General features: G+C 47.0%; 1 protein-coding gene across 2 annotated transcripts; it reads left to right on the top strand.

Annotated features, from left to right (window-relative positions):
• Positions 1 to 2,257: 2,257 nt before the first annotated feature.
• Positions 2,258 to 24,030, top strand: LOC142663425 (uncharacterized). 2 transcript variants are annotated; one of them, XM_075842056.1, is made up of 10 exons: positions 2,258 to 2,449; positions 11,016 to 11,184; positions 11,948 to 12,118; positions 12,201 to 12,324; positions 13,073 to 13,143; positions 15,936 to 16,059; positions 16,803 to 16,915; positions 18,662 to 18,788; positions 19,855 to 19,956; positions 20,620 to 24,030. In XM_075842056.1, exons 2-10 carry the CDS (start codon positions 11,062 to 11,064, stop codon positions 21,312 to 21,314), a joined length of 1,650 nt encoding a protein of 549 aa, XP_075698171.1. In that variant the 5' UTR covers positions 2,258 to 2,449; positions 11,016 to 11,061; the 3' UTR covers positions 21,315 to 24,030. The 2 variants fall into 2 exon arrangements, with proteins under 2 accessions (XP_075698171.1, XP_075698170.1); XM_075842055.1 differs by having other exon boundaries at positions 2,260 to 2,449; positions 11,930 to 12,118.
• Positions 24,031 to 24,096: the final 66 nt, after the last annotated feature.

The raw sequence follows: 24,096 nt of genomic DNA, 5'->3' as shown, positions 1-24,096 counted from the left end.
TGTGTGGGAGGCACTATGAGAGCATGATACTGTGTGGGAGGCACTATGAGAGCATGATACTGTGTGGGAGGCACTATGAGAGCATGATACTGTGTGGGAGGCACTATGAGAGCATGATACTGTGTGGGAGGCACTATGAGAGCATGATACTGTGTGGGAGGCACTATGAGAGCATGATACTGTGTGGGAGGCACTATTAGAGCATGATACTGTGTGGGAGGCACTATGAGAGCATGATACTGTGTGGGAGGCACTATTAGAGCATGATACTGTGTGGGAGGCACTATGAGAGCATGATACTGTGTGGGAGGCACTATGAGAGCATGATACTGTGTGGGAGGCACTATTAGAGCATGATACTGTGTGGGAGGCACTATGAGAGCATGATACTGTGTGGGAGGCACTATGAGAGCATGATACTGTGTGGGAGGCACTATTAGAGCATGATACTGTGTGGGAGGCACTATGAGAGCATGATACTGTGTGGGAGGCACTATGAGAGCATGATACTGTGTGGGAGGCACTATTAGAGCATGATACTGTGTGGGAGGCACTATGAGAGCATGATACTGTGTGGGAGGCACTATGAGAGCATGATACTGTGTGGGAGGCACTATGAGAGCATGATACTGTGTGGGAGGCACTATGAGAGCATGATACTGTGTGGGAGGCACTATGAGAGCATGATACTGTGTGGGAGGCACTATGAGAGCATGATACTGTGTGGGAGGCACTATGAGAGCATGATACTGTGTGGGAGGCACTATGAGAGCATGATACTGTGTGGGAGGCACTATGAGAGCATGATACTGTGTGGGAGGCACTATGAGAGCATGATACTGTGTGGGAGGCACTATGAGAGCATGATACTGTGTGGGAGGCACTATGAGATCATGATACTGTGTGGGAGGCACTATGAGAGCATGATACTGGGTGGGAGGCACTATGAGAGCATGATACTGTGTGGGAGGCACTATGAGAGCATGATACTGTGTGGGAGGCACTATGAGAGCATGATACTGTGTGGGAGGCACTATGAGAGCATGATACTGTGTGGGAGGCACTATGAGAGCATGATACTGTGTGGGAGGCACTATGAGAGCATGATACTGTGTGGGAGGCACTATGAGAGCATGATACTGTGTGGGAGGCACTATTAGAGCATGATACTGTGTGGGAGGCACTATGAGAGCATGATACTGTGTGGGAGGCACTATGAGAGCATGATACTGTGTGGGAGGCACTATTAGAGCATGATACTGTGTGGGAGGCACTATGAGAGCATGATACTGTGTGGGAGGCACTATGAGAGCATGATACTGTGTGGGAGGCACTATTAGAGCATGATACTGTGTGGGAGGCACTATGAGAGCATGATACTGTGTGGGAGGCACTATGAGAGCATGATACTGTGTGGGAGGCACTATGAGAGCATGATACTGTGTGGGAGGCACTATGAGAGCATGATACTGTGTGGGAGGCACTATGAGAGCATGATACTGTGTGGGAGGCACTATGAGAGCATGATACTGTGTGGGAGGCACTATGAGAGCATGATACTGTGTGGGAGGCACTATGAGAGCATGATACTGTGTGGGAGGCACTATTAGAGCATGATACTGTGTGGGAGGCACTATGAGAGCATGATACTGTGTGGGAGGCACTATGAGAGCATGATACTGTGTGGGAGGCACTATGAGAGCATGATACTGTGTGGGAGGCACTATGAGAGCATGATACTGTGTGGGAGGCACTATGAGAGCATGATACTGTGTGGGAGGCACTATGAGAGCATGATACTGTGTGGGAGGCACTATGAGAGCATGATACTGTGTGGGAGGCACTATGAGAGCATGATACTGTGTGGGAGGCACTATTAGAGCATGATACTGTGTGGGAGGCACTATGAGAGCATGATACTGTTATTGGGTGGGATAAAAAAAGCATTTGTCTCTTTGTGATACTTGAAAGTTGGGAGGTATGTACATGGGGCACTGTAGTTGGCAATGAGGTGGGTCAGTGTGGCTGAAACTAATATGGGGCAGTATGGCTGTCACTGCTAGGGGACCACTGAAAGAGTTTTTTTTTTTACACAAAATGATAGCATTAGAAAAAATTATGACTGTAGTCTTTCTCCACTTGTTATATTTAACGTCACCACTAGATGGCAGGAAGCGCACAGAATCACTAGGCATATTTATAAGAAGTAATCCACTAGAGGCCGAATGTTCTTTCATGAATAGAACGTTCTGGCCACCTTATATGTAGACGTTCCAAACAATGAAATTGAAGCGGACTTCAACAAAATGGCTCCCTTGACTGCAGACACAGCCAGGAGACGTGATTCCCCTCTCCCAGGGACGCTGGGTCATGAGACGCAGCTCCGGCAGAAACAACAGACCTCCTATTTACGCCGCCCTGGAGGACCGAGAACACCCGGCTTTCACAGGTGATACCCCAATGTTTTTATTTAAAGTGCGGGGGTCTCTATTGTCAGCGAGGAGCCAGGGAAGGGAGGAGGGGGATGTAATAGCAAATGGAAAAAAATGGGGGGAAACAATATGGAAGGAAGAGGGGGAGTCAGGCAGGATGCTGGCACCATTGTTGTTACCCCTAGCAACCATATTGCGTGACTTGTGGGTGTAATTATACTCGCCCATTATGTAATGCTGGCGGAGTCCACAACTGATGGGGGTTGTAGTTCGGTAATGATGGAGGACGGTTGTCATGGGCAACTATAAAACGAATGTCTGCCATCATTTGACTGTCACGTGATCCTTCTCAGCCAATCAGCAATTGTTGGGCTTTGAACTCGTTTACTTAACCCCTTCCCGCCGCAGCCATTTTTCGGATTTTCGCCTTTTCCAAAAGCCAGAACTGTTTTATTTTCCCGTTGATTGAGCGGTGTGATGGCTTATTTTTTGCGGGGCGAGTTGTAGTTGCTACTGGTACCATTGGGGTATTCCGGCGTTTGAATGTTTTTGTTTTTTTTATTAGTCCCTTAGGGGACGTGAACCAGCGATCGCTGTATTGTAGTACGTCATGTATCTGGCAGTCTCCTATTAAATAGGTTCTCCCGAGATTAAATGTTATCCCCTATCATCAGGATAGATGATAACAGGCTGATCGGTGGGGGTCCGACCACTGATCACGAGAACGGGGGTCCCGTTCCTCCGAATGAATGGAGCGTCAGGTCGAGCATGCCCATTGCTGCTCCATTCACTGTCTATGTGACTGCCGGAGATAGCCGAGTACAGCGCTCTAGCCGGCAGTGCCATAGAGAATGAATGAAGCAGCAGGGCGCGTGTGTGGCCAGCCGCATTTTTCTCGTGATCAGTGGTAGTCCCAGCGGTCGGACCCCCACCGATCAGCATGTTATCACCTATCCTGTGGTTCTTGGGACAACCCCTTTAAGCCCTGCCGGAGGTAGGGCGTAATACAAATACAAAGATGGCAGACCTGGGGACCCTCATTTGGCCCCCAGGCAACCATGAAAACCATCGGCATACCGCAATCGCATTGCGGACAGGGGGGTTTGGTTGGACGCCGAAGGGGGCCGGCCCTTCTCCTAACGGCTTAGATGCCGCGGTCGTATTATAAAGCCGACCTTCCGCCTATTATGGAGCGGGCTCAGCCCGTGAGCTCCTTACTCCCTCTGCCCGGCTATGAAGTAAGTGCACGTCAAATGTCGGGAAGGGGTGTAATCCGTGCTGGTCAGGGAATTCTGTTTCCTGCTGCAATTCGGAACAGCGTTCTGTAAAATAAAGTCTTGATCGTAGGGGGCTTGGATTTTTTTTCTGTACGTCATGTCAGTCCTTCCAGTCAACCTTACCCAGACCTGAAATGGCTGATAACAGTGAACAATAGATGTCAAAACCGCAGGATCAGGCCAGGGATAGAGAATGACTTCAGCTGCACAATCCTGGTCTTGTGTAAGCTGCTTATCTTGCAAGAAAATGTGGTTGGACCCTTGGTAACTGGCAGGCCAGATACAACAATGAAAAAACAGATGCCAAAGGCAAAGAAGCCCTGTTTCCCAGCTACCGTAGGATTTGTTAAATTATAAAAACCAATCTTTATTATGCTATTTCAGCACACAAACAGACAGACCAACATAAATGTTTAAAATTCTCTATGCAAGGATCGGGTCAGCTGCTTATCTTGGCTCAGGCAGCGCAGGACACCACTGATTCTGTTATAAACCCGACTATTACTGATGAGGAGTACACAGAACCGGAGCGATTTTGCACATTTTTATTTTTTTGCCCCTAAATGTTGCAGCCAAACGTCCCTTTCAAATCTACAGTAAAATAGGAGAAAATTTACTAACACAGCGCTTTGGTTTGTGACTTAATTTGGAGGTTTTTTTCCTCAGAATGCTGCACGCGCTGTCGTTAGGACGTTTTTTTTCTGCCGTTTTCCCCATAGGCTTCTCTATTGGACTTAAAAAAAAATCCTGGAACGTGTACAAAATGTCACGAAATAAAAAAAAAGCCACCAAAAACATGTAAAAACACATTCAGATTGAGTCACCGTCACTAGTGGGGGCCACATGGGTCAGTATTGGGCCCTGTACGGTTTAGTTTATGTATTAATGACTTTGCGGAGGGATTGCACAGTCAAATTTAAATTTACTCACTGTAAAAATGTAGTTATTTTATCTATGCAAAGTCTGTGTGAAGAACCTGCCACTATGCCTCTTCCTTCCTGTAATTTACTGTCCACCCCCTGGTTACAGAGCATAGGAGATGTACTACAAGAAGTGTGGGGGGCTGTCTCTTGACAGCCTGCTCATAGAAGTCTATGGAGAGGGAAGGCGGGAGCAGGGAGACAGAGACACAGACACACCACCCATACAAGTCTATGGGGAGGGGAGAAAAAGGAGGTAGCAGAGAGACGTGTATCAGACAAAGACAATCTTCCTATACAAGTCTATGGAGAAGGTGGGCGCAGAAGCAGAGAGACACACCGTTCATACGATAGAGATAGGAGAGCGGGGTTCTGCTCTTCTATGTGTGCAGTGTATAGAAGACATGCTGAATCTACTGAACAATGCAGAATACAAGTCATATAATGAGCAGAAACCGTGTTATTCCTCCTGTACATACATAAAACCGCTTATTCAGAAAATTTGGGTTTTCTTTAAGGCTCTGTTCACACGCTTAGCAAAAAATTTCTGAAAATACGGAGCTGTTTCCTGATTTTCAGAAGTTTTTTAAGCAGCTAGCGTTTTTCGCTGCGTTTTTTACGGCCGTTTTTCTATAGAGTCAATGACAAACGGCTCCAAAAACATCGGAATAGAACGCTGTGTTTCCCATTGAAATCAATGGGCAGATGTTTGTAGGCGTTCTGATTCCGATTTTTCCACCATTTATCGGGACAATTACGGCCCGAAAAACGGCTGAAAATAGCCCATGTTAACATACCCTAACTGTAGCAACCAGTGTCAGGTGGCTGCTGTCCAGTCAAAAAAGATCATGGGGTGCATCAAAAGGGGCCTAGTTGCACATGACGAGAACATGGCTCTACCACTTTATACATTTCTTTAAGACCGTACGTGGTACATTGTGTTCAGTTTTGGTCACCAATACACAAGAGAGGCATAGTAGAGCAGGTTCAAAAGTAGGGTCATTTAGTTTTGAAAAAAAGACGGCTGAGGGGTGACCTAATAACTATGTATAACTATATCGGCTTTATAAACTCGGCTTTCTGCGACGGTTTGACCACCGGATCCGCGGGTGGATTATCCCCATTGTAATTTAATGGTGCTAACCCACATCTTTTCAGCATGGGATCTTCTAAATCCTGAACCTGGTGATATGATCCACCATTGTCCCTATGCGGGCCACCATCTTTTTCAACTCCCCACACGGGACGGGACTCGCACCTCCTCTCCTGGCCAGTGATTGGGCCGTGGCTACATGACTGCCGGCGGTGAATCGTAGCAGGGAGAAGGGGCAGGTCATCTTCTCCTGCTCTCTGCCCCTCACAGACAAGTGGGGACACCGCCTCACAGGACCTCTCCAGGGCTGCTGCTGCTGTTCACACTGGAACTGCATTTTTACCACATCTACGGGTAGGATCTGACTTTGGCGACCCTCCCTCATATCCCCCTCGGGCACTTTCTCAGATACAATAAGGAAGAATTTACCAAGCTCAGAACTAGGTACCATCAGGCGACCATTACCCCCTTCTAGCGATTCATAGCCTTGCCTTGCAGCATTGAGTGGACTTAGTCACTAGATATTCCGGGGGTACTTGGGAACTTGGTGACGCTCATACTCCCATGGCAGACAACAAAGGAGGATTGTCCAGACAACTTCCTTATGCAACTCATTTTGCGTCCAAAAATTCTCAGGTGGTCAACATACTCCTCTGTGCGATGCATGCTGGACCCTGGCCAAGTATCTGTGGGTGCTCACCCTGTGGCTCAATCTAAGACACCCCAGCCATGCGAAAGCCTAATGCTGACACTAAACCGCTACGGGCCAACTCCCTCTCCAGGGTTGTTGGTGACCTCTCCAATGCCACCAAGTCCATGTTGGGCATCTTAGTTCGCCTTTCCGACCAACTCTCTGGGGACTCTCCGTCCACGTCTTCATCCAGTAGGTGGAAAGGAAACCCCTAAACGGATCTGTGCGGTCTCCTCCACCCTCTTTATCATCTGCCTCATCACTTCCCCTCCCTTTCCAGGGAACCGCTCTGCTGTTTCTTTCCCTCATCAGCCCTTGACTGAGGGTGAGCTCTCGGATTCCATCTCTAAACTGGATGAGGAGCATTCCTCCAAGCTGTCCTCTGTGGTGGACAGTCACATCTCTGAGGTAAGGTGTTTACATGTTACTGACGGGGTCCCATCTCGCCCAGCGGATTTGGTCAGCGTCCATCGCCCCAGGCTGGAGCTGGAAGACATAGTCACCAAGGAATGGGAACATCTTGATGAAAAAATTCGCCCAGATTTCTCGCCTGGACCTCATGTATTTATTCCCAGAAGATATTTCTTCCAAATGGGCTAAGTCTCCAGTGGTGGATCCTCCGGCTTTCCATCTGGCAAAGACCACAACTTTCCTCTGGACCGCCGCATCGATTCTTTCTCCAAAGCATCCTTTGAAGCCGCCGTCTCATCCTTGCGGGTGATTTTTGCTTCTGTATGGGTCAACAGAACCTCGATGGATTGGCTTTTCCAACTCTGCCTTGGCCTTTTCTCAGGAGCACTTACTAAAGATGTAGTAAGTCTTTCTCAACAGCTGTCAGAGGCCACCAAGTATCTCTGCCATCCAGGAGAGGAGAGTAAAAGACGGAATAACCAAGGGCGCAGCCGTGATAGAACTCATTTTTAATTTGTACAATTAAAACGACAATAATGTGTTTCAAGGCCGTAGCGGCCCCTTCGTCGGGTTGAGTACAAGTGATCCAACATTTCTTAATGCATGTGGTTATATAGCGGGCTTAGAGATCGGTAGTCGAAATGACTACCGGGTCCGGTTGTAGGTCAAACAATCACTTGTATAAACGAGGTTTGGCGATGAAACAGAAAATATTCATTTATAGAAATAGCAATACAATTGTATAATAATATGGAAGACCATTAAAATGATTGTAAGTCGATTAAAAAGATGAACATTTTATACATCCGAGTAAGAAGTGAAATTTAATTGGAATACAAAAAAATATAATAAATCTATAGTAATAAAAACTATAGTTACTAGGTCCGATTAATATAAAAGAATTCTATCTATGTTTGTGCCTACGTGAATTTTGTTGTTGGTCTGATCGTTGAGGATCGTTATATATTGGGAGCTGTCGGTTGCGTCTACCGTTGTCATGGTGATATGACGCTCTGGGCGCAGAGTGAGTCACCGATGCAAAGCGAACCACTGCCGACTGAACGGCTCCGATGGAGCCGGACAGTACAAAGGGGAATTTCACATCCGAAAACCAGAGAAGAGACAATGGAAAGAACAGAAATATACAGAGAGAAAACGGCCCGTTCTAGAAGCCACGTCCGTGAATATTTATTTATCTATCTTATTTGTTTGCTCTGTATATAAACAGTTTGTTTATTTCTTTCTCTAAGGCTATGTTCACACTGAGTTTTTTGACACAGAAACCGCGCCACAAAACTCGTCAAAAACGGCCCTAAAATGCCTCCCATTGATTTCAATGGGAGACGGGGGCGGTTTTCTCCCACAAGCGGTAAACCCATTTCATTGAAATGACTGGTTCACGCACTATGTGCGGCCCGCCTTGTGGCTAACGCATTCCCTTCTCTAGTCGCCGGATTAAGTGGCTAAAGTACTGGTCCACCGACACTGCTTCTCAGCGCTCTTTGACGACTCTTCCCTTTTGTTACTTCCCGTCTCTTTTTAGCCCGCCTGGATGGGGTCATCTCAGTAGCCACAGATGGAATGAGCAGTTTCCTGCCACAAACTTTGCCTAGCCGTGCTCTATGCCCCAGACAGCCAGGACTGCCTTGGCGACAACCGCTAAGATTCTGAAGTTGGCGACGCTTCACTTTCCTGCTTTCTCAGCACTTCATTTTCAGGGGTTGTCGACTGGGTTATCTCACTCCACCTCAGATCAGCCAATAGGAATTGGCCCTTCATCCTGTAGTGATTGCAGACATTTGTTCCAGGTGGGGCACAATGTACATGGACCTGCTGGCGTCTCAAGTCGTTCGCCAGGTTACCCTCTTTGTTGCCATGTCTCAGGATCCTGACGGGTCAAGGAAGGAAAACTGCAGCACACGTTTCTTAAAGTAAAAAAAACGAGGTTTTATTTCGCCATAATAGTGACGTTTCGACCCAAGTGCAGGTGTTGATCCTGAGGTGTACGTAGTTGACACTCGGGTTGTTTTGTGGGTTCACGCCTGCCTGATTTACATGTTTCCCCCACTGTGTCTTCTTCACCAGCTTCTCAGAAGGATCAGGGCGGAGGTGATTCCGACCTTTCTGGGCGCTCCAGACTGGCTGTGCCGTTGATGGTACGTCAACATGGTGGCTCTAGTAGCCGACGCTCCCTGGCACTTACCTTTTCGGCACGATCTGCTCTCTCATGGGCATCTCTTCCACCTGAGTTGACAGTCGCTTTGTTTAATGGTGTGGCGATTGAAAATGCAGTGTTGACGGCTCGGGGCTTTATCGCAGCGGGTGCTCCAAACAATGTAGAGGGCCCGAAAGCCTCTCCACCACATATTTATCACCAGATTTGGAAGACGCATCTGCAGTGGTACGAGGATCAGCATCTTCCTCTCTTGTTTTTTCCGTGCCCTGGCTCCAGACATTCCTCCATAAGGAATTGGCTCCTGGACTTTCCCTCTGCTCTCTTGGCCCAATGACCGTGTTTTGTCATTTCTTTTCACCAGGCTTCCGGCATCCAATTCTGATGTGTGAACCTTTTTACAAGGTTTTCCACATGCGGTTGCTCCCCTATCGACCCCCCCTCCCCTATCGGCCCCGTTTGAGCCTCTTTGGAACCTCTTATTTGGAGGGTTTCTGAGCTGTTGGCTCTGTCTTATCACGCGCCTTCTCTCTCTCCATCAAGATCAATTGCTCTGTACTGTGCTCTGTTTTCTTTGTTTTCCCGAGGTGGTTTCCCCATTCCACCTTAACAAGAATATCAATAGACTATCCTTCTATGTGTCTCAGGCGCAACCCAAGGAACACTGTGCACCATTTGAATGTGGTCTGTGCCTTGCGGGTCGACCTTTTGGCCACTTTCTCCTTTCGCCACTCTCGATTCTTTATTCGTGGTCTCGGAAGGTCCCAGGAAGGGCTTGGCACATTTTATGGCTACAATCGCCCGATGGCTGTGTTGATTATACACTAGGTCTATCGGCTCTGGGGTAGGGAACCCCGTTCCAGGTTGCAACCCATTCCATTAGGGACCTTGGTGATTCCTGGGCTATGCGCCATCAGGCTTCAGTTTTGCACAGCGGCTACCTGATCATATTGTGCACTTTCACCATATTCTATAGGCTGCATACTTCTGCATCCGCAATTCCTTCCCTTAGTCGCAAGGTGTTTCGTGGAATAGACGTACCGTACTTTTCTGTCGGTTCCCACCCATGTGGACACAGACTGTGAGATATCCCAAATGAACGAAAAACCGAAAAAACCCCATTTTTTTAAGTACTCGCCGTATAATCCTTTTCTCGTCTAGTCCATTGAGGACACCGCTCCCACCCTTTTTTCGTTATGACATTGATAAGGTTGTCTGTTGGACATGGTTTTCTTCTGGTTCTGTTATTTTTGTGTTTTGCTTCTGTACGTAGTGACTGGCTCAGTGCCTGTAGGGTGTATCTATACTGTATTAGTCAACGCCTTTTTCTTCTTAGTGTGACGCCTCCTACTGGCAACAGCATATACCCATCTCCTCTGTCCCCCAATTTACTAAAGAAGAAAAGGATTTTACGATGAATGCACAACAAATCCTGTTTCTTATATAACAAATAGTTTCCTTGTAAGTGATATGGGGAAAACCTCCTCTTGGCCCCCATTTTTCTGATTATCACCCGTCTGTTAGGTGGGACGCAACCTCCAAGCTTACCAGGAACTTCACCCAGTGTTAGAGGCATTTAATTGGCATGGACAGTCAGAAGGCACCTTCTCGGATATGTTGCTCTGTGTATGGTGATGTAATGCCCATGGCGGCGGGTTACAGAAGCTGGTTTCGTGAGACTATGGAAATCTCGCGAGATCAGCATGTCTTCTGCATTGCTGCAAATCGTTCCGCATGGATTGGACCACGTCACAGCAAGGGAGAAGACCACACCCACTGCGGGAAGCTTAGGTCTCTGTAATTAATATATTGGGCGCCAAAACGGTTTGTCGGCTGTAACGGGACAATTTGAAAAAAAAAATCACAGAAATTAGGAGGATTATAAGGGTATGTAAATGGTTTAGAGAAAAAACAATGACAGGTCCTCTTTAAATATCGTGGCTTCCTATGAGTACAATCTGGGGTGATGTGGAAAGATTCTGATCATTATATGGTTTAACGCCTCCTATTGTTTCCAGCTGAGGGCCGCACTCCACCTGGATATCGCAGGCATTAATCCGTAAAATGAAGCTGTCACGTCTAGATGACGACCTGACCGAATCGCTCAGCACGGACAAGGCCAAGAGTCACCTGATTGAGAAGATAATGCAGATAACCTTAGATATTCTGTACCTGCTGACTGGAGAGGTGAGGGGTTCTGGGAATGATGTCACATGACCTCTCTTATCTTTATTAATAAATCAGGTATGTGACAGGAAAATGAAGGGATGATGGGAAATCCAAATGGCACGTTGTTGTCAGTACATAAACCCGGGACTTAAAGGGTAACTAAACGTTTGACATAGTCATAGTGACACGTCAGAAGTTTTGGTGGGGGTCTGAGCAATTAGACCCCCATCAATCGCTAAAACGAATCGGCAGATTCGTTCGTGTGAGCGCTGAGCCGCTTTGTTTCTGATCGTCTTTTTCCGGAAAGCCGATGTATCGGAGAACAGGCTCGTAGACTTTGTATTGAGCCCGCACTCCGATACATTGTTTTCCGGAAAAAGCTGAACAGACGAAGCAGCTGAGCGCTCACACGAGACCTTCTGCCGCTTAGTTTACGTGATTGGTGGGGGTCTCTGCTCGGAGCCCCACCAATCAAAACTTCTGACATGTCACAAGTTTGTCGAATGTTTATTTACCCTTTAAGGTCTTCTTACACGACCCGTCCTGGGCCGTGTAAACAAGCGCCGATCAACGAGATCGCTCGTTTGCTCCTTTCAGCGATCATCTGATCGCTGGCCTGTTTACTCCGGGCAATGATCGGGAAGAAGCGTTCTGTGAACGTGTGTTTGCCCGATAATTGGCCCGTGTAAAAGGGCCTTTACACTGCAATGAGCACGCAGAACAATGGATCTCTGTACTAAGATAAATATATTCCAATACACAGGATTATATTGTATTAAAGATGTCTGGTGGCCGAGTCACGCACAGCAGCAGCCCGATTGTATCAGGAGGATTCTGTAGGAACCGGAGCCCGAACAACGATCCGCCGACTGACTCAATAATAGAAGAGAGGAAAAATGAGGACAAGATTCTAGAACTCACCAACACCATCACCCAGCTGCTGACCGGAGAGGTGAGGACCGTCGGGGATGCTGGGACATTATATAGTAACGCTATGAAGGTGTCGGGATGATGACTGTCTCATTGTGTGTCAGGTTCCTATAAGGTGTCAGGACGTCACCGTCTATTTCTCCATGGAGGAGTGTGATGATTTAGAAAGGCCCAAAGATCCCACAGAGGACGAGATGTCTGAAGGACAGCAGCACATCGCATCTCCCGGTAAGTGCGGCACGTCGCGTCTCCCGGTAAGGGCGGCCCGTCGCGTTTCCCGGTAAGCGCGGCACGTGGCGTCTCCCGGTAAGCGCGGCACGTGGCGTCTCCCGGTAAGCGCGGCACGTGGCGTCTCACGGTAAGAGCGGCACGTGGCGTCTCCCGGTAAGCGCGGCACGTGGCGTCTCCCGGTAAGGGCGGCACGTGGCGTCTCCCGGTAAGGGCGGCACGTCGCGTCTCCCGGTAAGCGCGGCACGTCGCGTCTCCCCGTAAGCGCGGCACGTGGCGTCTCCTCGTAAGCGCGGCATGTGGCGTCTCCTGGTAAGTGCGGCACATCTCACCTTCCTCTATTTTAGTGGTCCCCTGAACCTTAAAGGGTAACGATCATTTCATACAGAGGAGCTGTATTCAGTGTGTACGGCGCTGAATATGGATTTTCCCCAGCAACGACCAGTAGCGGAGGATAGGGGTAGTAGTTCAGGAACAGGTTTACAACGAAAGGAGGCTGAACTGGTTAATAAAGGATATTGCAATATTTCCTGACATCGACTGCCCTATACAATATAAAAAATATATGAAGTGATCCTTACCCTTTAATACTCTGTATCTGCCTTACCAATCCGCTGCGACCAACCAGAAGACTCGCTTACTACAGGTCTGTGAGCGCTCCCTGGAAGCCTTTCACTTGTCTCGGCCTCGGAGAAGATGAGTTGTGATGCAGGTGGATGTCTTGTAACATAATCACTTATACTTTCAGATGGATCGGAGAACATAGAACCTCCTGAGAAGTCGCCCGCTGCTTATAGTGTGCAGGAGAACTCCGAAGAGGTGAGTGGACCGCAATGTAAGGTCACGGTGAGTTATTAGATGGGGCGTGACACCAAATATTCTCCTAACTAGTTTAAAGTCCAGAGTCTTAGGTAAGTTGTACCGTTCAATTTACAATATACAAAGTCACTTCTGGATTAGAAATGTATTACAGATGTTGATGATCATGTGGAGGATCTCCAGCAAATTTGGAGTGCCATGTTAGAATATGAAATCGTGCTACAGAGTCGCTCTTCCTGTTGTAACTGATTACAGGAAGTGGAACTCATTGTCGAGGCGTATGTAACGATCCCAGCACCTGTGTGTCCATCACATGACCCTGTAACGATCCCGGCACCTGTGTGTCCATCACATGACCCTGTAACGATCCCAGCACCTGTGTGTCCATCATATGACCCTGTAACGATCCCAGCACCTGTGTGTCCATCACATGACCCTGTAACGATCCCGGCACCTGTGTGTCCATCACATGACCCTGTAACGATCCCAGCACCTGTGTGTCCATCACATGACCCTGTAACGATCCCAGCACCTGTGTGTCCATCACATGACCCTGTAACGATCCCAGCACCTGTGTGTCCATCACATGACCCTGTAACGATCCCAGCACCTGTGTGTCCATCACGACCATGTAACGATCCCAGCACCTGTGTGTCCATCACATGACCATGTAACGATCCCAGCACCTGTGTGTCCATCACATGACCATGTAACGATCCCAGCACCTGTGTGTCCATCACATGACCATGTAACGATCCCAGCACCTGTGTGTCCATCACATGACCATGGACAGAATTGTACCCACTGAAAGTAAACAATGAATGTTCCTACTGAATAACAACAAGCAGAGGTCTTGAAAACTGCGAGGAATTAATACAGAGTAAACCTACAACAAAACCTCAAACCAAGGTACAACGGAACCAGGGAAAAAACCCAAGCAAACTAGGAAACAACCTATAAGCGCACAAGCGCAAGGGATATACCATCCCGATAGAATATGAAAATAAATACCATGAATAGTAAGAAAATATATAGCTTTATTAATAATTAACAATACATGGTATGACACTGTGCCACTTCATCACATCTCTAGCTTCAATCATGTCTACAGGTATTTGAAACCATTCATTTTCTCTATTTGGCATGTATCCTATATGCCTGTCTATATGCATGTTATTTATTTCTAGTTCATTGGCGATGTGCACTTTTTCTATGTAGGTATTATATCTACATGGTTATTATAGATGTTTCCATTTCTGATAAACTTAATTTACCTGTATCTTTGGTAGGTTAGCATTGGGATGTGTCTTTGAGGTGTTTTTTTTCTTGTGGTCCTTATGGTATTATGTCATCCTTACCATACTGCTACTCCTTTCGATATATGATCCGCCATATATATCTTTTTTAAGCATTTGTTATTGTCATACCATGTATTGTTAATTATTAATAAAGCTATATATTTTCTTACTATTCATGGTATTTATTTTCATATTCTATCGGGATGGTATATCCCTTGCGCTTGTGCGCTTATAGGTTGTTTCCTAGGAATTAATACAGAAACTGCTGTAATGCTGAAATTGGACAACCCCTTTAAAGGCTTTTACTTTTTATGATCCAGCTTCTGTGTATCCTGTGTATATATATATATATATATATATAGAGAGACTGTATCGTTCTCTCTCAGCCCATTCCGTCAGTACAGCTGAACTGACGGCAGAGCTGAGAGCTGGTCGTGAGTTTCCCAGACACACAGGATCCAGCTCATGTCGATCACATTTAAGTTCATATTCGCTGCATCCCGTGTGTCAGGGAAACGGAGGACACGCGAGAGGACTATAGAACGTCCCTATGCAGGACACGGGAGAGGACTATAGAACGTCCCTATGCAGGACACGGGAGAGAACTATAGAACGTCCCTATGCAGGACACGGGAGAGGACTATAGAACGTCCCTATGCAGGACACGGGAGAGGACTATAGAACGTCCCTATGCAGGACACGGGAGAGAACTATAGAACGTCCCTATGCAGGACACGGGAGAGAACTATAGAACGTCCCTATGCAGGACACGGGAGAGAACTATAGAACGTCCCTATGCAGGACACGGGAGAGAACTATAGAACGTCCCTATGCAGGACACGGGAGAGGACTATAGAACGTCCCTATGCAGGACACGGGAGAGGACTATAGAACGTCCCTATGCAGGACACGGGAGAGGACTATAGAACGTCCCTATGCAGGACACGGGAGAGAACTATAGAACGTCCCTATGCAGGACACGGGAGAGAACTATAGAACGTCCCTATGCAGGACACGGGAGAGAACTATAGAACGTCCCTATGCAGGACACGGGAGAGGACTATAGAACGTCCCTATGCAGGACACGGGAGAGGACTATAGAACGTCCCTATGCAGGACACGGGAGAGGACTATAGAACGTCCCTATGCAGGACACGGGAGAGAACTATAGAACGTCCCTATGCAGGACACGGGAGAGAACTATAGAACGTCCCTATGCAGGACACGGGAGAGAACTATAGAACGTCCCTATGCAGGACACGGGAGAGAACTATAGAACGTCCCTATGCAGGACACGGGAGAGAACTATAGAACGTCCCTATGCAGGACACGGGAGAGAACTATAGAACGTCCCTATGCAGGATACCGAGCGGAAAAAGTAAAAAATGTAAATAAAAGTCAATTTGAAAATTGCTACAAAACACATTGATGTCATTTTAAGAAATCCCATTGGAAGGTGATCAGAGGTTATAATGTATTTTGTGTTCTTCTTAGAGCGAGATCCCAACAAGCACATCCGGAACCCAAACGTTGGTTGTGAAAGAAGAAGATGCTCACCAGCTGGACGATCTAGAGGTCGATGAAGACGCAATTCTTGAACACAGTTCAGACAGCACAGGTGAGCACTTGGTTCCACATCATTTGGAAGAAAATGACCTGTTAAAGGGTTAATCTCGTCCCATTCAACTTCATCCAAGGGAAAATATTTCTTACCGATTCCAAATCCGACAATCGGAATAAATCCGTAGATTAACGACCCATCTCCAGTAAATATAACGTGTAATATTATTACACTCCCGGTCCCACTTGAACTTTTTCAGTGAATTCACCAGGAAACTTCCTGTAGAGTTCCATAGTGTGACTGCTCTTACAGTAAAGAATCCCCCTCTATATTGGTGTAGAGACCTTCTTTCCTCTATACGCAGGGGACGCCCCCTTGTTACGAGTCCTTATGTTTAAATAAACCATTAGACCTCTGTATTGTCTTTTGATATATTTAGACACCGGCATTCGGTCACCCCTCAGCCGTTTTTTTGTTTTGTTTCTTGTACACCAGTGGCCAAAACGGTATACAATATACCATATGCGGTCTTACTAGAGATTTATACAGTGGTAGAGCCATGTTCTCATCATGTACACCTGTGCCCCTTTTGATGCACCCCATGATCTTCTTTGGCTTGGCAGCAGCCGCCTGACACTGGTTGCTACAGTTAAGTTTACTGTCAATTAAAGTTCCTAAGTCTTTTTCCATGTCCGTGTGACTCTGTATTTTCCCGTTAGGTGTATATAATGGTGACCTGCATTTTACATTTAACTTTACATCGGTGTAACTCGTAATTTTTCATATTTTTTGGTTTTCAGTCATTGATTGCTCCTCAGGAACATCCAGTAACAGAAGTACACCTGAGAAGTATCTCTGTCCTTCGCCTCAGGATTCCTCGGAGGACGATGACAAAATCCTACCGGATGACCAGGTGAATTACAGCGGTACATTAGAATGGAGACAATACCGCCACCTATGATTACAAATACTGGAGCCCAAATGATACGACTCCGCTTTGTTCTTCAGGCATTCACTTGAAAGTCCAACTCGCATGAAAAGTTTTGAAGCACTTGTTAATATACAGCACATTTAAAGGATTTTCTGGGACTACAATATGGATAGGCCATCAATATCAAATCGGTGGTTGTCTGACATCTGCCCCCCCACCCCGCCGGCAAGCTGACTGGAGCGCCACATCTCCTTTAAGGCACAGCGCCATACCTTTAATAGTGGCTATGCCTGGTATTGCTCCTCACTGCACCTCAGTCCCATTCAAGTGAATGGGAAAAAGCTGTAATACCAGACACGGGCACTACCAAATGTATGGCGCTGTGCCTGTAAAATACTGAAGAGGACCCTTCGCGCACCACGACGTAATAGCGTGCCATGGGGCGGGGGGTGATGTATGGAACGGGTTCATGCGCTGATCCTGCTCCATGCGCTGCAGGTGTCAGTTGTGTTTTACAGCTGACACCCGGGACTAGTGGCCAGGAACAGCGATCGCGCTATTCCTGCCCGTCTAACCCCTCAAATGCCGTAGTCAATCGCAACCCCAGCATCTGAGGTGTTAAAAGAGGGGGCGGCCCCCTCTGACAGCTCATCAGCGCCCCCCATAACGCGATCGTTAGGTGCCGATGGTTGTCATGGCAGCCCAGTGGCCTAAAGAAGACCCCTAGGACCGCCTTCACTCTGCCTCTGTTAAGACCTGCCCTAAGCCCCTTTCCAATTTTTCCTCTAAAATAATGTAAAAAATAAACATAATTGGTATCGCTGCGTCCGTAAAAGTCTGAACTATTACAATATATCATTATTTAACCTGCACGGTGAACGGCGTAAAAAAAGAAATTGTAAACGCCAGAATGTCTATTTTTTGGTCACCTCATCTCCCACAAAAAATGAAATAAAAAGTGATCAAACGGTCGCATGTACACCAAAATGGTATTATTAAAAACGACAGCTTATCCCGTAAAAAATAAGCCCCCGTAACGCTTAATCGACCAAAAAATTAAACAGTTACGGCTCTCAGAATTTGACGACACAAAATAAATTTTCTTTTTTAGACTTAGGATTTTACTTGTAAAAGTAGTAAAATATAGAAAAAACTACACATATTTGGTATCGCCGTAATCGTATTGACTCGCAGAATAAAGTTAACATGTTGTTTTAATTGCACAGTGAATTCCGTAAAAACAGCGCGCAAAAAACCATGGAGGAATCGCTGTTTTTTTTTTCTTTTTCTACCCCACAAATCATTTTTCCCCGTTTCCTAGTACATTATACGGCAAAATAAATAGCGCTACGGAAAACTACAACTCGTCCCGCAAAAATCAAGCCCTCATAGGACTATATAGACGGAAAAGTAAACCCGTTATGGCTTCTGGAAGGTGGGGAGGAAAAAACGAAAATGAAAATCTGAAAAAGGGCTGCGGCGGGAAGGGGTTAATAACCACAGAAACAATGAATTTAATTGGTGCATGTACAGGTGGAACGGGTTCGTTTAGAGGTAAAGATTTTGCCACGGATTCCGTTGCCACGAATCCGTGGCAAATCTGCAACGAATGACGCTGTGGATTTGCCCGTTTACAATGCTGTGGGTAAAATTCTGCGGCACATGTGAGAATAGCGTTTATTTCTTAGGATATTCATGTATTGTTTTCCACCCATCCTCATTATTTAGGTTGATGATTTTGATGATCTTACAATTGAAGTTAAATCCCTCGAAGATGGAGAAGAGAAAGACGAGATGAACAAGTGGGATGATGAGCCGTGTAAAGAAGACGACATGCCTAAAAACCAGAAAAGAGGTGACCGATGGATACTCTTTATTTCCGTGTCACTTTACAGCTGGTTTTTACACCTTGTACTTTGACTCTGGGACTTATCAGTCCCTCGGGATCGGCTATCAATACCTGATCGGTGGGGGGCTGACTCTTGACACCCTCGCCGATCATCTGTTTTCAAGGGGCTGTGGTACTCATGCAATCGCTGATTGCTCACGCTGCTCAATACTGTGAAACACCGGCACGCTTGTAGTGGCGGTTCACGGTATTACAGCTCCCTCTCACTTGGATGGAGGGAAGCTGTAATACTGTGAACCGCCACTATAAGTGCGTTAGCGATTCACAGTGTGAGCAGTAAAGGGAATGAACACTCAATGAAGCGCCACGGCCCCTTCAAAATAGCTGATCGGCGGGGTGCCGATATCTATCAAATATTGCTGGACTATCTTTAGGATGGACCATCAACTTTCTCTTTTTCTGGAAAACCCCAGCGGTCGGATCCCCAGCGATCAGATGTTTATCACCGATCCTGTGGTTAGGTGATAAATATCGATTACGAGAAAACCCCTTTAAAGAACCCTAAAAAAAGAGCACGCTTATGAAGTGAGAAGATGTCCGTAGTCCGTTTTCAAGGTAATAAGCATTTTATGTGTAACGTATCTGTATAGGGTAAAAGATCGGTTCGTTCTACAGCAGTTCCACCTTTTATTGTAGATTTACTGTTAAGTTTAAAGGGATTGTATGAGATTTGACATGGCCACTTCCTTCCCAAGAAACAGCTCCACTCTAGTCCATGGGCTGTGTGTGGTATTGCAGGTCCGCCCTATTCGAGTGTATGGGGCTGAGCAGCAATGTCTAACATGTTCTACGGAGAAGAGTAGTGGTGTTCCTGGAAGAAAGGAGCCGGTTATATTATTTTACATTTTATTCTCCGCTTTTTAAGGGATTTCTATTTTTACAAGTGAGTTTTAGAGCCTTTGCTATGACCGTCCGATAATTCAGCACCTATCATTTCCCATTTTTGCAAATGTTACTGTACTATTGACTATGAAGCAAGACCCAATCAATCGATGCCGTTTTATATGTGCAGAACTGCCGCGAAGAACAACAGACCTGCTTACATCTACCATTGCAGTAGATGACAAGGAGACGGGACGCCAGCAGCGAACAGCAGAGTGGGAGATCCATGAGGGTGAGCGAGAGATGACATTTCCATGTTTAGTAACTATTGAAAAGTTACAGCGTCTAATACAATCTGAAAAATTACCCCGGAGGTTCAGATATTTGCTGGGCTGTATAATATACATGGAAGACTAAAGTTTTTTTTTTCTATATGGGCCGTGAAAACGGGCGCCGATCACCAATACAGCTTGATGATCGGCGCTTTGACAAGGATCAATGATCGGTTCTGTATGAGGACGAGCGATCGCTACTCCAATCACTCGTCTCCATACATTTCCATCATGTCGGCAGCACGTCGTCGCTTACACAGGGGGATGCGCTGCCAACCATGATAATATTTCCGGCTCCATAAACGATACGATCAGCCGATCACTGCGCGTTTGCTCGTTGATTGGCTGATCGTTGGCCTGTTTACACAGATCAATGATCGGGATCGAGCCTTCATGCTGTACGAATCATTGGCCCGTGTACCATGGTGTTTAGTAATGATCTACGTTTTTATATAATGTTGACGTTTATGTCTAGCTCGGTGGCGGAGTGGAATGTTTTCTGTGAAACCCCCTAATCCTGGTAGAATTGACTGTGATCATATGAGACTCGGCTTTGGGTTTTGTACTATTGGCATCATTGGATTAATGAAAATTTCCCCCTTGGCACGTATCTTTCCCCACAGATGGGTCAACACATCTCATGACGTCTGGCGGGCCACCGGATTTTAAAAGAAAATACACTTTAACATCAAGAACAACCCCCGACTCTAAAACCGCCCTCCCCGACATGAGCGCCTATCCCTGCTCTGACTGCGACCAGTGTTTCTTGGAGGTATCGCACCTGGAGAGTCATCGGAACGTCCATAGCGTTCCTGCCCGGTTTGCCTGTTCTGAATGTAGGAAGAGCTTTTCTACCTCTGCAGAGCTCGGCACACACATTAAACTCCACACCGGCGAGAAGCTCTTTGCTTGTTCGGAGTGTGGAAAGTGTTTTACGGTCAAGTCCAATCTGCTCGCCCACAAAGCCGTTCACATGGGGGAGAAGCCTTTTGCCTGCGCTGAATGCGGCCGGCGCTTCGTCTTGAAATCCTCCCTGGAAACGCACATGTCGGTTCATGCTCTAGAAAAGCCATACGCCTGCTCCCTGTGCGGCAAATGTTTTACCTCCAGCGCTCGCCTCGCTTACCATCAAACTACACACGTAGGGGAAAAAACCTATGAATGTGAAGAATGCGGGAAAGTGTTCACCGCCAGCGGCAGCCTCAACCGCCACAAAAGAACACACACGGGGGAGAAACCATATGCCTGCAGAGTGTGTGGAAAATGCTTCAACCGGGAAACCAACCTCTATAGACACCAAATGATTCACACAAGATGATGGGGTTTTCTTGCTGGTCATAAAATACCTCTCGCTACCACTAGAGGTCCGCTGTGAACTATACAAGCTCCCGCTACTTTCCTGGTTGGTGTAGGGATCACGGTTCATTCACAGACACACCGTCACCTCTTCATATATGACATTTTTCTCATGTGATTTCAAGACTGCACTCCAGCACAAAATATCCCCCTCCTGGGACTCCTAGCATCAACTTTACTCTGTGGGGAAACTTGTTGGTAAGCGTTCAATTTCCCTGCAGCACCACCACAGGAAAAACTAAGCATTACATGGTGCTCATTGAAATTAATGGTTTGTCTGGAGGACCTGCCCCTATCCTTCATTTTACTGAGTGAGAGACGCTCTTTTCAACGGATCTCCACTCTGGCCAAGAGATGAGGATCCTGAACAGAGACTTTCCCTCTATTAACCCCAAATTCCCTTATAGGTTGTATGAAAATTGGTTTGCTAAACTAGACCACTCCTTTAATGTGTCTTCTGGTATATCGTGTGAGGAGATGACGTTGCCAGGTATCTGCGAGATGATCCCTCTGCGGATTCCATCGCTTTGTGTAATAGTTTGACTCCAATATGACCGTGCTCGCGATTTCCTGCAATTAAACTTTATACAATATTACTCCATTACGTGTTAGAAATCACGGAGCAGCGCCAGAGGGGCTGGAGCACAAAACTGAGCTCCCACCATTTTAGTTTTGGGAATCATTGGGGGTAAATAAGACCTAAAAAGCTGCATTGGAATTTCTCTTTAAGGGCATCTAAAAGGTAACTTGTATTCATATATGATCTGCTTAGTGGTAGATTCATATTAAAGAGGTTACAAACTATTACGTGCTTTAATTATTTCATCAGCTTCAGGTGTCATAATAATGACAGCCGTGTCAATGGCCATTGTTAGTTCTCTTTAGTAGCAGTGGTGCAGTTTTTATCTTGTCTGGTTTTGCTTGTTTTAAGTCCGTTATTTATCCGCCCATTCACTTGCCCTGTTAACAGGCGCGTTGATGTTTTATCTCTCCTGCGTTATGTTTGGAGGCAGGCGTGGCGTTGCCGGTCTTTGGAGGCAGGCGTGACGTTGCCGGTCTTTGTAGGCAGGCGTGACGTTGCCGGTCTTTGGGGGCAGGCGTGGCGTTGCCTGTCTTTGGAAGGAGGCGTGGCGTTGCCTGTCTTTGGAAGGAGGCGTGGCGTTGCCTGTCTTTGGAAGGAGGCGTGGCGTTGCCGGTCTTTGGAGGCAGGCGTGGCGTTGCCGGTCTTTGGAGGCAGGCGTGGCGTTACCGGGCTTTGGAGGCAGGCGTGGCGTTGCCGGGCTTTGGAGGCAGGCGTGGCGTTGCCGGTCTTTGGAGGCAGGCGTGGCGTTGCCGGTCTTTGGAGGCAGGCGTGGCGTTGCCGGTCTTTGGAGGCAGGCGTGGCGTTGCCGGTCTTTGGAGGCAGGCGTGACGTTGCCGGTCTTTGGAGGCAGGCGTGACGTTGCCGGTCTTTGGAGGCAGGCGTGGCGTTGCCGGTCTTTGGAGGCAGGCGTGGCGTTGCCGGTCTTTGGAGGCAGGCGTGGCGTTGCCGGTCTTTGGAGGCAGGCGTGGCGTTGCCGGTCTTTGGAGGCAGGCGTGGCGTTGCCGGTCTTTGGAGGGAGGCGTGGCGTTGCCGGTCTTTGGAGGCAGGCGTGGTGTTAGTGGTCTTTTGGAGAGGGGCATGGCTCTGATGTTCTTTGGAGATAGGCGTAGTGTTAGCGGTCTTTGGAGATAGACGTGGCATTGACGGTCTTTGGAGATAGACGTGGCGTGGTGTTAGCGGTCTTTGGAGATAGACATGGCATTGACGGTCTTTGGAGATAGGCGTAGTGTTAGCGGTCTTTGGAGATAGACGTGGCGTGGTGTTAGCGGTCTTTGGAGATAGACATGGCATTGACGGTCTTTGGAGATAGGCGTAGTGTTAGCGGTCTTTGGAGATAGACGTGGCGTGGTGTTAGCAGTCTTTTGGAGGCCGCTGTGATTGACTGTGTTTGAAGGCAGATGTGGCTTTGATATTGTTCGGAGGCAGACGTGGCTGATGTTTTTTCATTTTGGTGAGAGAAGTGCCAGCTGGGAGGTCTCAAACATTGTGATCCCTCTTCATACTAACACATAAGACATCCACAAGGTTAATATATTTTTTGCTGTGTCCTGTTTTCTGTTTCTATTGTTTCCAGGGCCTTTTTAAATGTATCTTCTCCCGCTCTAGAACATAAGTGGCGCCCTCTCTCCACCTCTGCTGTCGGTGCAGCATAGACTGAGGGAAGACTTATTTTTGGTGTTTGCTCTACAGACATGATCATCCTATAAGTCACTGAGTGAAGCGACCATACATCTCTATCCAGCCACCAAGCAATTGTGACGTGTCTAGTTATAATACAGGAGGAACAAACTGCCGCCATTTGTAATAAACTATTCAGACTGAACGGTCAATAAAGTAGTTAACGCTGTGGCCTCGCAGCACTGGAGTCCTGGATGCGAATCTAACCAAGGACGAGATCGGCATGGAGTTTGTATGTTATCCCCGTCTTTGCGTGTTTTTCTCCCGAGTTCTACGATTTCCTCCCACACTCCAAAAATACAAAGATAGGAAATTTTGATTGTGAGCCCAACTGGGGACAGTGAGTGATGACAACTTTTGTACAGAAATAAATTAAATAAAGGTCAAGAGCCCTTAAAGGGTATATTCACACACGGTACTTTTGTGGCAAAAAGTTCTTTGACTGTTCGATTGCAGCTACTGGTTGGACTTGGCGTTGATCTCC

Source organism: Rhinoderma darwinii, chromosome 11 (genome assembly GCF_050947455.1).
Source record: "Rhinoderma darwinii isolate aRhiDar2 chromosome 11, aRhiDar2.hap1, whole genome shotgun sequence".
Lineage (NCBI taxonomy): Eukaryota > Metazoa > Chordata > Amphibia > Anura > Rhinodermatidae > Rhinoderma > Rhinoderma darwinii.
Note: the sequence above shows the minus strand (reverse complement) of the source record. Positions and strands in the feature narration are given on the sequence as shown.

What these genes read in the sequence shown, in the direction of transcription:
- LOC142663425 (XM_075842055.1), top strand. Translation starts at nt 11,062, where the DNA reads ATGAAGCTGTCACGTCTAGATGACGACCTGACCGAATCGCTCAGCACG. An exon ending in ACACAGTTCAGACAGCACAG is followed by an intron (nt 16,060 to 16,802) that starts GTGAGCACTTGG and finishes TTTGGTTTTCAG; the next exon opens with TCATTGATTGCTCCTCAGGA. An exon ending in AGAGTGGGAGATCCATGAGG is followed by an intron (nt 19,957 to 20,619) that starts GTGAGCGAGAGA and finishes CTTTCCCCACAG; the next exon opens with ATGGGTCAACACATCTCATG.